Genomic DNA, 14,622 nt, shown 5'->3' with positions numbered 1-14,622 from the left:
CGCAGCGTGTTCCGCTGTGTGTGTGCGCTGTGCTCTCCGCACCGTGTTCGCAGCGTGTTCTGCTTAATGTTCCGCTGCAACCTCACTGTGATTTTCTGACAAACTGTTCAAACCATACACTATTGAATAAAGATGAATAAAAAAAAAATATGTGCAATCATTTCTGTGCGGCTCAGTCGGAAGATAATCTGCACTCATTTTTTTAAGAATTTAGCTAAATTTGAATGAGGAGTGGCGAAAAAACTGAATACTGTACTTTTCAAAATGGCCACTACTGTAATGGGTGGAGTCTTAATGTAAGCTATTGATTGTGATCACCATAATGAGTGGAATCAGGTGTACTAAGTGTCATTCTTCTAGATCAAAGGGTTCAAAAGTTATAACCATTTCAATGTTGAATTTTTGAATTTTTGAACGCTATAGAGTTGGCCCTAGAGACTCAAAAATTGATCCAATTACTAATCATTACAATCACTACAAGTGTGCCAAATTTCATCATTTTCCTACTTCATAGGTTCATAGGGCTGCCATTGACTCCCATTCGGGAAAAATAATAAGAAGAAGAAAACTAACAGATACAATAGGGGATATCCCCTTCGGGGCTTGGCCCCTAATTAAAATAAACTGAAATTATAAAAACAACAGTCAACTTAAAATATGAATAAATACTTATTAAAATATTAAAATAACACTGGTTAACATGAATATCATTTACATCTTGTGGCTATATTATTGAAACAGTGAAATATGCAAATTGGCCCCATTCACTTCCATTGTAGGCTCCTCACTGTAACAAATTTTTGCTTTTTTAAATAAAAGTAGGGACAAGTGGACACTTTTTTGTTGTTGTTGTTAACATTATGCCACAAATGGTGTCAATTGAGTTTAAAGCTGCATTCAGTAACTTCGGGATTTCTTCGCTGTATTCTCGCTTTTTGCTCGCAGGTTTCTCTCTAGAGCTCCCCCCACAGCTTCGGAATAGATATTTGACAACACTGTTGTAAAAACTCGTTGGCGATTCTCAGACACCAGAGGCTAGCAGATCAACGACATCAAAGCAGATGGGATATTCTTTAAAACGTCTTCTTCATTCGGGTTCGAACAGCGTGAGGGAGCGCAATAATGACGGCATTTTAGCAGATTTCTTTTGGCCGTAAAGCAATTGTTTACATCGCAAGACCTGATATCACGCGAGACTTCCTGACGCGGCGGCCGGCGGCCCGCCGGCTCAAAGTTGCAAGTGCGCATTTTCCGCTCACGGGCACCAGGGGGGTGCGAAACGACCACCATTCAACCCGAAATAAGTAATATAACCATTCCAATGACTCGGAAGCTGTTCAGTTAAGGTAAAAAAAGTTACTTAGTTCACCTTTAACTGTACAGATTTCGAAATATATCAATGATACTCACCTAATAGCAAATAAAAGATGTTGCCTTATTTCACTCCCTATAGTTTTGTTGTTTACAGTGGGACAGCCCTAAAAATGTCTGACTCCTTAGGAAGTGCACTAGCTACTCAACTAGAGAGCTGACTAAGACACACCCTGTGCTGGACTTCGATGTCCAAGACTCAATAACCAGAAAAATTTGCTTCCAGGCCTAGTTTTGTCTTGGCTGAGACAATCGGACTAGACAGAGAGCTGCCTGTGTGCTGAAAATAGACAGTTTTACCTGTTTGTTTCAGCAGGGTCTGTAGTACTGTCTCTATTCTGGCTTCCTCACGGCCATCTCAGGACATCCTGACTACACTGGTCAATGCCTAGAAGAATAGAAGACTTCCTGTATGTTTGCTGTGCTCTCTTCTAAGGAATAGGGAACAGCAGGAATAACATACCATTCTTCAGCCAGTCCAAAGACATTCCTGCAATGAAGGGGAAGTTCCTATTTGCGAAGTTCCTATTCTACCAAACTCCATACAAAAGGACGTCAAAAATATTTCCATAACATGCGTATATAATTAGTAATCAAAAATTACCAAGCAAGAATAAAAAAAAAGTCCATTATAAAATGGCAAAAAAATGCTGTAAACTTAAACCCATGGCGACAAAGTCATGTCATCTATATAAATATCAGTGAAACTTAGGAATGGACTTTTGACTTGGGTCAACAGCACCTGACCCTAGCAACAAATTTAGCAATTTATTTCTTCAGTACAAATCTAATTTTCACTATGAAAGCAGTACCTAGGTCAGCAGACTTTGTCCTGAAAAACATAGCTAAATCTAAGACTCAAAAACAGCAAAACTGAGCCGTAAGACACAGAAAGTAAAAGGTCAATCAAGACAACAGCAGGGTCCAGCTGTGCCTGACTTTATAAAATATGCCTGCTGGAGGAGACTGTCATGAACTCCCTCCGCTTGGCTTTTGTTTGCACTGCACATGGTCGTTTTACGGCTCTTCTTTATTTGGATTAATGATAAAGCTGTTGCTATTTGTTTTCTGAGACAATGGGACCGAGAATAGCTCCCGCTGCTCAGTGAGGCCCACAAATCAGTACAGCACTCCAGACATCACACAGGCAAACACAGACACGTGCTACAAAACACGACTGCCCGGGACCACATTCACACCAGAACAAAGGTCCAGCTCTACACTTCCTGTTTGTCAAATATTCTGTTCCACAATTACTTTTAAAATAGGGATGCATTCAAAAATAGATCAACTTTAGGAAACATGTTTTAAGACACCCTTGTTCCATTCACTTGTGCTCCGTCTAGCCGTGTTCCCCAGTCATTTACTAAACATTGACAAATCGCAATGCAAGGCATCACTAGAATTGACAACTTAAATCACAAAATTAAAATTGAGGCACCTTTATGGCACTTTTGCATATAGTGGTTACTAATTTTAAGCATGTTGAGTCTTGCTTTGCATTTGAAAAGTCAAATGCAAATTAGTGGATGACAGTTATGGATTTCTTAATGGCCAGCGGTGATATGGAAAGCTAGGGTGGTTAATATATTTTTATACACATTATACAATTCAATAATCCCACAAGATGAACACAAAAGTCCAGTCCATATAGAGATTGTGTCTCTTCAGAAGACTTAGGCTAGATTAAACCACTCGATTCGCATGGATTTCTTAATGAATGTCTTGAAACGTCAAATGTTTTGGTTACCTGGACTTTTAATTGAGGGACAGAAATTTCATTAAAAATATCTTAATTTGCGTTGCAAAGATTAACGAAAGTCTCAGTAAATGATGATTGTAAACATTTATTCAGTTCATAAAAAATAAAAATAGGGCTGTAACAATGTATCGCAATACAAAAATGCTACAATATGTATCGTGGATAGTGACAATCTATATTATTTTAAATATATCTAGTCAGTTACAGAGAGCAAGCATATTCATTTAAAATAATTTTGTATTTAGAATCATGAATATTTTTATTCTGGTGTCACCATTGATGCATTCTGGTGCATTGGGTTTCCAGCACCAAGTCCAAGCCATTTCATTTCCACCCCCAATGTAATACCAGATTTAACATTTTAATCAACAGTATTTTTTGTTAACCTTTTACCATATGTCTTGGAGTATCGCAGTAATATCGTATCGTTATATGTATCGAATTGTGACATGAGGGTATTATTACACCCCTAAAAACTCACAAAAAAAAATTACACCCATAAAAATCAACATATTTGAAAACAGAAATACTATCCATTGACAATGACTTTAGAATTTGGCAGTGATAAAGTGAATAGAAGAACACTTTTGTTATTCTGCAAAGTGGACATGGTTATCGGCCGATAATCTCAAAATGTCCAAATATTCCCTGAATAAGCTGATTGGCCGACATATCAGTCTATCACTAGTTCAAATATTGAGTTTTAATAAACAATCACTGCTGTCACTTCCACGTAGTAGAGTACTTCCTGCCCATCTTTATTTTAAAACTGCTCCACAACAAAAGAAGCCCAAAATGAATACTCTCAGAGGACACATTAGATGTTCCAGACAATGCCTGTAGCACAGCTTGCCAAAAGACAGAACAGATTATGATCGCCGTCCGAGAGAGAGCGATAGACAGAGGGGGCAAGAGTCAGGGTGACACAGGCTGCAGAGAAACCCCCCACTGACCTGAGGCCAGATAATGAACCAAAGTGAATACAACGGGAGGCTGACTAAGAACTATGCAGCAAACTAAGCCCCTCTTTGTTTGTTGGTAAAACCCAAAATAGCACAGCAGAACCACTCTGGTATGAGATGGAGGTGCCTGCCAAATTTGCAGAAGCACATGATGAACCGTTCTAATTGTTACGAGATGGTCTGTCACCAAATGGGCAAAAATCACTCAAACCTTTAAGCTAAACAAATCTTAGATTTCCTGAAAGTGCTTAATTTATGATGCTGCCACAAAGTTAAAACTATTCCATAGGAAAAACCATTAGGGAGTCCTTCACAAACATGTGGTTGCATAAACAGGCAGGGCTGATGATCGCTTTATTTTTCTAAGCCCATTACAGCAGTACAGTACCATTAGCCTGATGTTAGTGCTTGAGTTAAGATTTATTGTAGACACAAATGCTGAAGCCGAGAGGCAGCTTTTCTTACTCTAGGCTATACAGATCATTTACCATCATGTAAATGTAGTAATGATGAAGAAGATGAGAAAGATGAGCGAGTGTTCTGTCTTCGTGCTGTCAGGCATATGCAGGTCCATTCGGCCTGCAGGAGTACAGCTGCTCTTCACCTGCTCTAGGCCAAGACTGACTACAAAGAGACCAGGGTCTGTTTCAACAAGTACAAAAACACTTAGAACTGATTTTAACACTATATTCCTCAACCCAAATGTTCCTGTGGCTAATACATTACAAAAGTCTAAGCCTGCCTGGGATGCATAACTTTTTCTCAGCCAAACCATACAGCTTTTTCTGTAAATATAACAGAATTCTTCCATTTAGAGGTGGTGTTTTGATTTAACCATAATTGCTATTCTTAGCTGTAAGAATAGCAGTGTGAGCACGTATGTGTTAGAATGCCTCTGACATATGAAGTCTGCTGTCAAAAAGTTTGAAACAATCACAAAGTACTGAAGCAGTTACTTTGCACACCATTTAGTTTACATTAAAATGTTTGATTATCTGTGGTTGTAAAAGAAATGTCATCAAATTGGGCAGACGCTGAAACAAATGAGTAATGTGTTAACAGCTGTCTGAATGGTAGAAATACAGATAAGGAGAAAAAAGCTGTTACATGTGTAAATAGCAGCTCTGTTTACTGGAAAACGGGTTCAGTGAGTGTTATGTGAGAAAAGGGCTAACATCACCTACAAATTGTAATGCTAACCTTTTAATAAATGCAAGCAATATCACATTTATTCATGTAATGTAATTTAATAAATGTAATAATTTAATTTTATAATTAAAGGTATAGTGGAGGATCTTTCCGAATTTTAGATAAGACCCGCCCCTCTCCACTTTTTGAATAAGTTTGATTGATTCACCAGAATGATTGACAAGTAGGAGGACCAATAGTATAGGTGATCCACCCGGAAGTAAAAAATCCTCCATTATACCTTTAATTGAATCATTTCATTTTTAATCAGTTTAACTGAGCGAGCGTTGCATTTTTAGCACAATCTCGCAAACCCACAGCAGTTTACTATTGAACCTCTCGAGGATCGTGAACCTCCATTTGGGAAACCCTGTTTTAGGCTAATGAAAAGTTTAGTAGTTGTAAAGGGACCATTTAAATTCATAATTGTCAGCAAGCAGCAAACTGAAGGAAATAATTATTAAACAGCCAACACCTTTTTTTCCTTCACAAACACCATTTAATGATTCAAACCCTCTGATTCACTGTTTCAAAACTCACTTGCATGTCACACCTCTCTATTGTGCACTCTAAAGTTTCACAGATGGCTCATCATTCAGCTTCAGAATACCTTTTTACAAATTACTTAGGGCTCCTCACTGCACATTACATAGCAAACTTAAGTTAACATTCATTTAACTAAATGTACTGTTTTCCAAGCAAGTAAACAACATTGCTAAATTCTAGGAATCCAATGAGTGTAGTTATCAAGAAGTCTTACATAACACTCCACAAGCAGTTACTGTAGGAAGAAGCTTTGTGATTCGTCTCAGCATCAACATATGCAACTTGGCACGACAGCACTAGATTGAATCCAGACCAGTAGCGGCACACATGCTAGTTAATGAAGACAACCTCCGCCCATCCTAAAAAAATAAAGCATTTACGCAAAAGTGCCATTCTTATCTGTAATCCAACAAGGACATAACAGATAAGTTTCAAAGGTTTCCTTCTGTCAAGGAAAAACACGAAAGAGATTCACCCATTCATCACACTCATCTCACACAAGAAAGAGTTCCTGACCAGCCTCTTTCTCTTTTACTAACAGTAAGTGCAATTTATAGTTGCATACCAAACCTAAACTGCAAACTGTAATGGGGAAAATTCAGAATTTACTGTCGCACTGTGTCCAACTATTGCACAGCAAACTGTGAAGAAAAACACAAACAAAACAATTTCAAAGCCTGTCATTAAAGTCATCACTTGTGGAAAGCTGGAGGAAGAAAAGATTCTGTTAGACACATTGTGACAGATGTTCATCCTGGAAAGGAATCCGCTTCCTGTTGCACAAGAACATGTTCATCTTAAATGATGTGCTTGTACTCGCGAGAAGAGCCAATTGGCTCTACATGTGTAAGAGTTGGGCAGGCTTGTGGGGAGTTGCCTGGAAAGCCTGTGATCATGAACGAGAGAAGAGAAGAGAGACAAAGTATGGACTTACGTCAAATGCTTCCCGCCGCATCCCTTCGGTATTCCTCAGCCAGCATCGGCTCAGCTCGCTTAACTCCAGAATGGGCTGAACTTTAAGCCGAACCGTGTCGCCTGACTGCCGAATCATCTCCACGATCTCATCCCTGTTCTTGTTCTCCACATTTCGCCCGTTGATCTCCACCAGCCTGTCTCCGGGAACCAAACCAAGAGCCAAGTCCTTGGTGCCGGCACCTGGCTCCGCAAAATGGACTACTCTGCGATACACCGTTCCATCCGTGCCGTGGTCCAACATGGTGGTGCGCCGCAGGGAGAAGCCGAAATCTCCAGTGTTACGCCTCTGGAGAACCAGCTCCCGAACTTCGGGCGTCTGCGGTGGCACGACAGCAGGCAAGCGGAGGTCCGCAGGAAACGTCTTATCCACAACCTCAGGAATCTGCACCTTTTTCCCAGCAGGAGGCTGCTGCTGATGTTGAAGACTTGGCTTACGTTGGGGGTCAAAGATCTTGGTTTCCACCTGCGGCGATGGGGCAGCAGAGTTCTGCCCAGAAGGTGTGGAACCTTCGGACGGACTTTCATCTTTATTCCGCTGAGAAAAGGAGAAGCGCTTCATGATGGAACCCATTTGTGAGTTTTGCATGGCGAGGGAGCCAAACCTAGCTGCCCGCTCCTTGACAGAGCTCCGATGGCCATCTTGACCGTAATCGCCCTTCAGATCATCACTGGAACTGGCCGCGCTGAGCTGATCTGCATCCAGGACCATGCTGCTGCGGTTACTGAGGCCATCCGACTCAATGTCAGTCAGGTTGAGCTCCGTGCTGCTGGCAACTTTAATAGGGATAGGGTTGGAGATCTCCAACTTGTTCTTGGAGTCACGCTTGGAACTCCGGTTGAGGTTGAAGAAGCCCCGCCTCATGCTCATCTCATCGAGGCTTCGGAGCTCAGCTGCAGACATCCGTTCCCTCCGGTCTCTCTTGTCCTTTTTCTCCTTCCTAACTCCATCCTTCTCCTTGTCTTTTTTGATCAAGTTGAACATATTGTCCCCAAAAGTAGTCTACGTTCCACTACAGAAGCACCAATGTTTTTAGAAGTGAGAGATCTTTCCATACAGAGAGGCTTCTGTACATCCAGAATGGATTAATTATGGCTCCCTGGAGAAAGAAAAATATAGCATCAATAATTGTATCATTTTTCATGTTTCTTTGCACAATGAGAATATTTTAGATTCTAGTCATGTCATAATATCCAACTAAACAGCAACTGAATATCCTGCATTACAATATGCAATTACTTTGTGAGAAGGTAAAGCATGCAGTTGAAATCACTGACTGGCCTTCATTCAAGAAAGAAACTGCTGTACCATAATGTGAGTTTTAGTGTAAGGAAGACACGTATCATTATTTCACTAAAAGGATGTGAAACAAACAGGGTTTAAGGAATTGGGGAGGTGCTATCAAAGCCACGGGCCTCTAACATTCCTATTTTCCCACCAGCAGGAGACTTCATCATCCAAACAAGTTCCATTAACAAGGGGCCAAATTCTTCCCTATTATACAGGAAGGCAATTCGGGCAATTCTTCCCCATAAAAGGTTTGATGCTGGCTTAATGCAATACTCAATGATAGTACTTAATAGTACCTACTCTACTAATTGTACTACTATTTATAATTTGAGTTCAACAATAATATATAAATGTAACATATACTAGTAAACCCTAGCTGCTAGTATAAAAAAAAATAAAAAAAAACCAGTAATATTTATTATGATAATACTGATTAAAAATGCATTATGAATATAAGTGGACCTGGTAATCAAAACCAAGATAAAGACATTGCCTGAGCCTGGAAGCACTTAAAGACGTCAGACTTCTCTCAATGCATTAGTCCAACGAGTTATTCTCATTTTCATTTGCATCAGCATCAGTCTCTTTATAGCACAGAATATTAGCTTGAATTTCATGAGGGTTGTGGAATATGAAATTCCACATTTCATGAGGGTTGTGGAATATGCTCAACATGTTTGAACAAGCATATAAAAAGTTAAAGTCTCTTACAAAAAATGTACTAAGGTAACCGGTTAGCTCCAAAACCCAACAGTTTTGGGTATTTGACATGACACATATAGGAGTGGCATCGGTGTCCAGCAGTGTCCGTGACACAAACTTCATATACATATAAACTTTTGCTCATTCATTAATGAATACATGCAATTCTGATGGCCTCATAATAATAGAGAAAGTATGTGTTTACATGCATTACATGACCGAAGTTCATAATCTGAGAACAGTATCTAGTCTGAGAATGTATTGTGTATTGACTAACATGAGAATGCTAGCTTTTCATTTACAGTTCAGTGATTAATTGCATAACTGTTGTTAATAAATTGATAAACCCTATATGCACTTGACCACTGACATGAGAGGAAAGTGAGGGCGAGTCCCTGTCCTCCTTCACACCTATAATGCTACAATGTAATTAAGCGTTCTATTACAATGTAGCCTATAAACCTGCGGTTTGCTACACTGTATCACTGACGCACTGTAACCAGACAGATACAATCCATGCGAGAGTCACATAAAAGGGAAACACACGTTAAGACAAGAAACCTTATATAAATTGCCCGGTCAGTCAACCGGAGCGGCGAGAGCCTCGTCAATCATCAGCAGCAGGAAAGCCAAACGCTAACGCTCAAAATCAGCTTCCAAGCCTTTAAATTAGCTGGACACGGGCTGAAACTGTTAAACACAGACCACCAGAGTACACATATTTTAGCGTGAGACTACCAAACAGAATGAGCAGTGAGTGTAAGAACCCTCCGATTACAGTTAGCAGGTCAGTTAGCATGAGTAAGTGGCTGATAAGGGTCCTTTCTTCGCCTCTATATCCAGCAGCGGGCTGCTGTTGATCCCATGCTTACATCCCTGACATGGGATTTTACCTCCTGAAAATAACTGGATGTTATCTTGTTCATAGGATTAAAACATAAATAGATATACAGATAAAAGTCCGCAGGACTCACCGGTGTGAGGTATCCAGGTTTTTGGTAGGGAACGGTGTTGTTTCTGTTCGTTCTATCCTCTAGATGGGCGCAGCTGAACGTGAGCAGGCGAGCACTGTTGTAAATATATAGTGATAAAGGCGGTATGTTGGCCTCATGCTGCTTATTGTTCGGTGAGAAGAAACGGCGACATCTGCTGTCTGTGTTGAGAACTGCAGCTGCAGAAATCAATGCCAAACGCGTTCAGTGAAACACAAATCTATTGTCTCGTTTTGCTTTTGGTGGTCGTCAATTGCTGGCTACTGTAAAATCATTTCAGAACAGGTCTAGAGATAGGCTATATAAAACTGACACTGAAGGGTCTCAGCTAAATCAAAGCTTTGGTATGGGGCAGAGTTATTATTGTTAACTAAAAACATTTTTGTTCATTGAAATAAAGCTGCAATAAAATATGAACATTTGATTAAAAACTAAATTAAAATTAGAAATGTTGCCTTGTAGCACTTTTGTAGCACTAAAAATACAAACTGCTAATAAATAAAAAATAAACTGAACTTAAAAATAATAATAAAACCTAAACAGTAGCCTAATATTTAAATAATAATAATAATAATAATAATAATAAAAATTACAAAAACACATAACAAAAAGACTTAAATTAAAGTACAAAACTGAAAATATAAAAATAAAATCTCATTAACAAAATTAATAAATCTTTTATAGTATTTACATAATGCTAAAATTGCAGGTATGGTATTTATGGGCTTGAACTTGGATGGGATCTTGGGATCATGTCTTAATTAGATTACACGAATGCCCTGACCTTTCGTCAGTTTTTGTTTTGTTTTGTTTTTGCTTAAGTAAATATAAGTTACTAAATTGTGTACTGTTTAACTACCTGTGAGGACCTTTTTCCTTTATAAAATGACCTCACAAATATAGTGACACATTTCAAAAATAAGTTTGTGAAGCCGAATTATAGTAGCCTTCTTTTTGGTCTACTGTAACATTTATTTAAGTGGGAGAAGTAATTAGGGACTTTAGCTTAAGGTTAACCAATTTAATTTTCAAGTACTGAAAAGCCTTGTTTTTTTAGTTCAAAAAACAATAATGACATTACAATTAAGGAAGATCACAATTATACTAACGAGATATAATACTTGGATAAAAATACAAAATAACCATATGTAAGATAAATCAGGGGTTTTCAATCTTTTAGATGCCACAGACCACCAAATTTGATCATCACTGTGTGAATTTAAAAAGCATCTTTTATAAACATCCAATTTAAACAGAGAAAAATGTATATTCTAAATGTACAATTATTTTCTATTAAGTTACACATATATATTTTACTCACTATGAATGTAATGTTTATTAATCATTTTTATTTTAATCTAATTTATCTATTCACTTAGGTCTATTTATTTTAATCTTATTATTTTATTTTTTTTCACAGTTTTTCTCTAGACTTATCCGCAGACTCTTGTCACTCTCCTGCAACCCCCATTCGGGACAGTTTGAAACCCCCTGGGAATACATGTCACTGTGCGACACAAAGGAATACATAATCTACATTAGGCTATATGAGGGAGGTAGTTTGAAATCTAGTCCAATATGTATCATTTAGACTAATTGGGTGAAACAATATACATGTAACAGCTGATTTCAAAGGATTTTCTTATGATACTGCAAAATGGATTTTACTAGTAGTGGCCAGTAGGTGGTGCCCACCTTCAATTCCTGCTCGGCATATTGGAACCATGGGTATGGAATGCCAAAGCTGCTGAAATAAGAAATAAATAAACACATAAATAATATAAAAAGTAATGTAAAAAAAAATTTATGCATAAATAATTATACTAATAAATGTAAAACAAAATGTAAAACAAAAATAAATGTATATTTATTATTTTATTTCCTTATTTATGTATAATTGTATTGTTTCATTCACATTAATTTATTTTTTCATTTATAGTACATTTATTTAGTTCCACGTTTATTTATTTATATATGTATTTATGTCAACATGTATTTATTTTCACATTTATTTATTTCTGCATTTCTTTGTCCGTATGGTAATGAGGGGGGCGTATTTTACCTCAGACATAGCAATCGAGCTCAGAGTGGAAAGGGCAAAGCTTTGAGCCCAGAGTTACTCCTTATGGTGTGACCAATACTGTCTATGGGTGTGACCAGAGAATGTCTAATAAGGCGAGAAGTTTCACTCTCAGTACACTTCCGGCTTCTGAAATGGTTGCAGTTCCACTCTGATTCCATATGAGGGCGCTCACAGGACGAGTGCAGAATGAATGGAGGTCTATGGCGCTATACCAACCAAAATCCACTTTTCTCAGGATATAATTTTTTGTCTAGTAATTTGAATGTTGTATTCGAAAGGAGATGCAAAGAAATTACACATTGCTGGGTGTTAGATTTTTTCGAGTCACTTATTTGCTTTAAAAAGTCTTTTAAAGTGTCAATGACGTCATACACATCGTACGACCATCAGAGATACTGCTTTACGGCAATCCTTCAGTCACTCTGGTGCTTTCGCGCTCTGCACTTTGTTTTCTCTGGAGGCATCGACAATACAGCTGACACAGGTAAATACACGTGCTAGACGAGTTTTTGTTTTGTTTGTTTCTGGTCCCGCTTCGGATGCCACGATGCCATCAAGCGGTATCTCTGGTCGTAATCAGTCCTTCACTGACCGATCAGCGTTCATTAGCAGAATGCTAGCGTGTTATGGGCAACAACAACTCAACCTGTAAGAAATCGAAAGGACATAAGTACTCGTTCATTCAACTTTCGACCTATAACCCATGTTGAACTTGCAAAATCTACACTCAAATGTGAGATTTCTCAATGGCAATCGGGTGAAAGAGACACATTTAGCCATCTAGCCCCATAGACTCCCATTCATTTTGCACTCATGGCGAGCGCCCCCAGTGGAACTCTGGTGGAACTACAACCAAAATTCGATACAATAGGACTTAAAGCTACATTCAGTAATTTCGGGATTTCTAGCATTGAACATAAAAAAAAAGAACAACAAATTAAACAAAACAATCAAATTATTTCATTATTTTAACTTTAATGCATAAGCAGACCCCTAAGTGTTTTTCATTTATGTATCTATGTGTTTTTTTTTGTTTTTTGTTTTTTTATTTCGGATCTTTTCCTGTCTCTTATTTTGTTCACCTTGTTAAGATCAGATATATGAAGCTGTATATTGATTCAATGTCATATATGTGTTAAAATTGTACTTTGACAAAATGTTAATAAAATTTGTTAAAAAAAAAAAAAACTTCGGGATTTCTTCGCTGTATTCTCGCTTTTTGCTCGCAGGTTTCTCTCTAGAGCTCCCCCCACAGCTTCGGAATAGATATTTGACAACACTGTTGTAAAAACTCGTTGGCTATTCTCAGACACCAGAGGCTAGCAGATCAACGACATCAAAGCAGATGGGACATTCTTTAAAACGTCTTCTTCATTCGGGTTCGAACAGCGTGAGGGAGTGCAATAATGACGGCATTTTAGCAGATTTCTTTTGGCCGTAAAGCAATTGTTTACATTGCGAGACCTGATATCACGCGAGACTTCCTGACGCGGCGGCCGGTGGCCCGCCGCCCCAAAGTTGCAAGTGCGTATTTTCCGCTCACGGGCACCAGGGGGGTGCGAAACGACCACCATTCAACCCGAAATAAGTAATATAACCATTCCAATGACTCCGAAGCTGTTCAGTTAAGGTAAAAAAAAGTTACTTAGTTCACCTTTAATAGGGAGTGGGCAGGCTCTCAGTAGACGGGCTCTGGTGTGACCAAACAAAATGCAAGAGGTGTGTGGACAAGTGAAAATAAATAAATGTATAAATAAATAAATGTGGAAAGTTAAATTTATTTAACATTTTAATTTACAATTATATTTAAATTAAATACAATTATAAATAAATAAGGAAATAAAAGTATAAACAAGTTTTTTACATTTCTTTGTATATTTATTTATTTATTATTTCGGCAGCTTTGGCATTCCATAACATGGATGGTAAAAAGTAGGCTGTCTCACAAGGCAAGGAACATTCACAAGGCATCTCCTTCTATTTTATTCTATTCTATTCTATTCTTAAATATATTAAGATTAATGCAAAATAATAAATACTTTGTCATTGTCTATCGAGTCGTATATGTTTTTTTTTCTGAATTGCAGTATGACGTACGTACCACAACCGCGAAAAAAACGTGTTAAACAAGTTACAATTTATCAGCCGAACCCGAACCTCTTTGACCAGAAATATTTACTTGAAGTACCCCCTCAGATAAATGTTAATTTTGTTTCCTGACACATTAACATTAAAATAGCTAATATAGATATGACACAAAAATTTTATTATTACTCTTGAGAGATTCCCGTCGTCCTCCCAGCGGATGTTATTTTGAACTACAGTCAAATGCGCGTTCACTGAGTTCGAGCGGAGCTCTAGCGCTACGTCATTGCCTAAAGTGTCATAGAGTGGGCGGGGCATCTCGATCGGGGATGAGCTTTAAACATGAGAGCATAACCTTAGGGTTGTGTTCCCTATCACTACAGTCCGTTTCAAACTCAAAAAGCGCTTCCAGGTGCGGGGGTGTATGAGGAGCAGCAGAGTAAAGAGTTTTACCTCGACCAGGTAGCGAAGGAGGTAAAAGTAGGAGTGGAAGAGGGGGGGCTGTGGTTGGATTTAGTGAAAGAAAACAATATGGCCGCGGTGGAACTGGAATGGATCCCTGAGACCCTGTACAACACCGCTATCTCAGCCGTGGTAGACAACTACGGCCGATCGCGACGGGACATCCGCTCTCTGCCTGAAAATATACAGTTTGATGTGTACTACAA

General features: G+C 38.5%; 2 protein-coding genes across 5 annotated transcripts in view; one reads left to right on the top strand and one right to left on the bottom strand.

Moving 5' to 3' along the window:
- myo18ab (myosin XVIIIA b) overlaps positions 1 to 9,883 on the bottom strand; it is a 106,773-nt gene extending 96,890 nt beyond the window's left edge. For all 4 annotated transcript variants that reach the window (XM_084418094.1, XM_084418095.1, XM_084418096.1 and 1 more), the window contains exons 1-2: positions 9,769 to 9,883; positions 6,764 to 7,901 (exon numbers count right to left, since the gene is read on the bottom strand). In XM_084418094.1, the coding sequence (XP_084274220.1) occupies positions 6,764 to 7,786 (1,023 nt within the window). In that variant the 5' untranslated portion in view covers positions 7,787 to 7,901; positions 9,769 to 9,883. The remainder of the gene's footprint in view (positions 1 to 6,763; positions 7,902 to 9,768) is intronic.
- A 4,356-nt stretch (positions 9,884 to 14,239) lies between these two features.
- Positions 14,240 to 14,622, top strand: part of appbp2 (amyloid beta precursor protein (cytoplasmic tail) binding protein 2) — a 12,639-nt gene continuing 12,256 nt past the window's right edge. The window contains exon 1 of the mRNA XM_084419965.1: positions 14,240 to 14,622. This exon is cut by the window's right edge and continues 1 nt beyond it. Coding sequence (XP_084276091.1) covers positions 14,486 to 14,622 — 137 coding nt within the window. The 5' untranslated portion in view covers positions 14,240 to 14,485.

This window comes from Rutilus rutilus, assembly GCF_951802725.1.
Source record: "Rutilus rutilus genome assembly, chromosome: 9".
NCBI classification, from domain to species: Eukaryota; Metazoa; Chordata; class Actinopteri; order Cypriniformes; family Leuciscidae; genus Rutilus; species Rutilus rutilus.
This window is presented reverse-complemented; position numbering and strand designations above follow the sequence as displayed.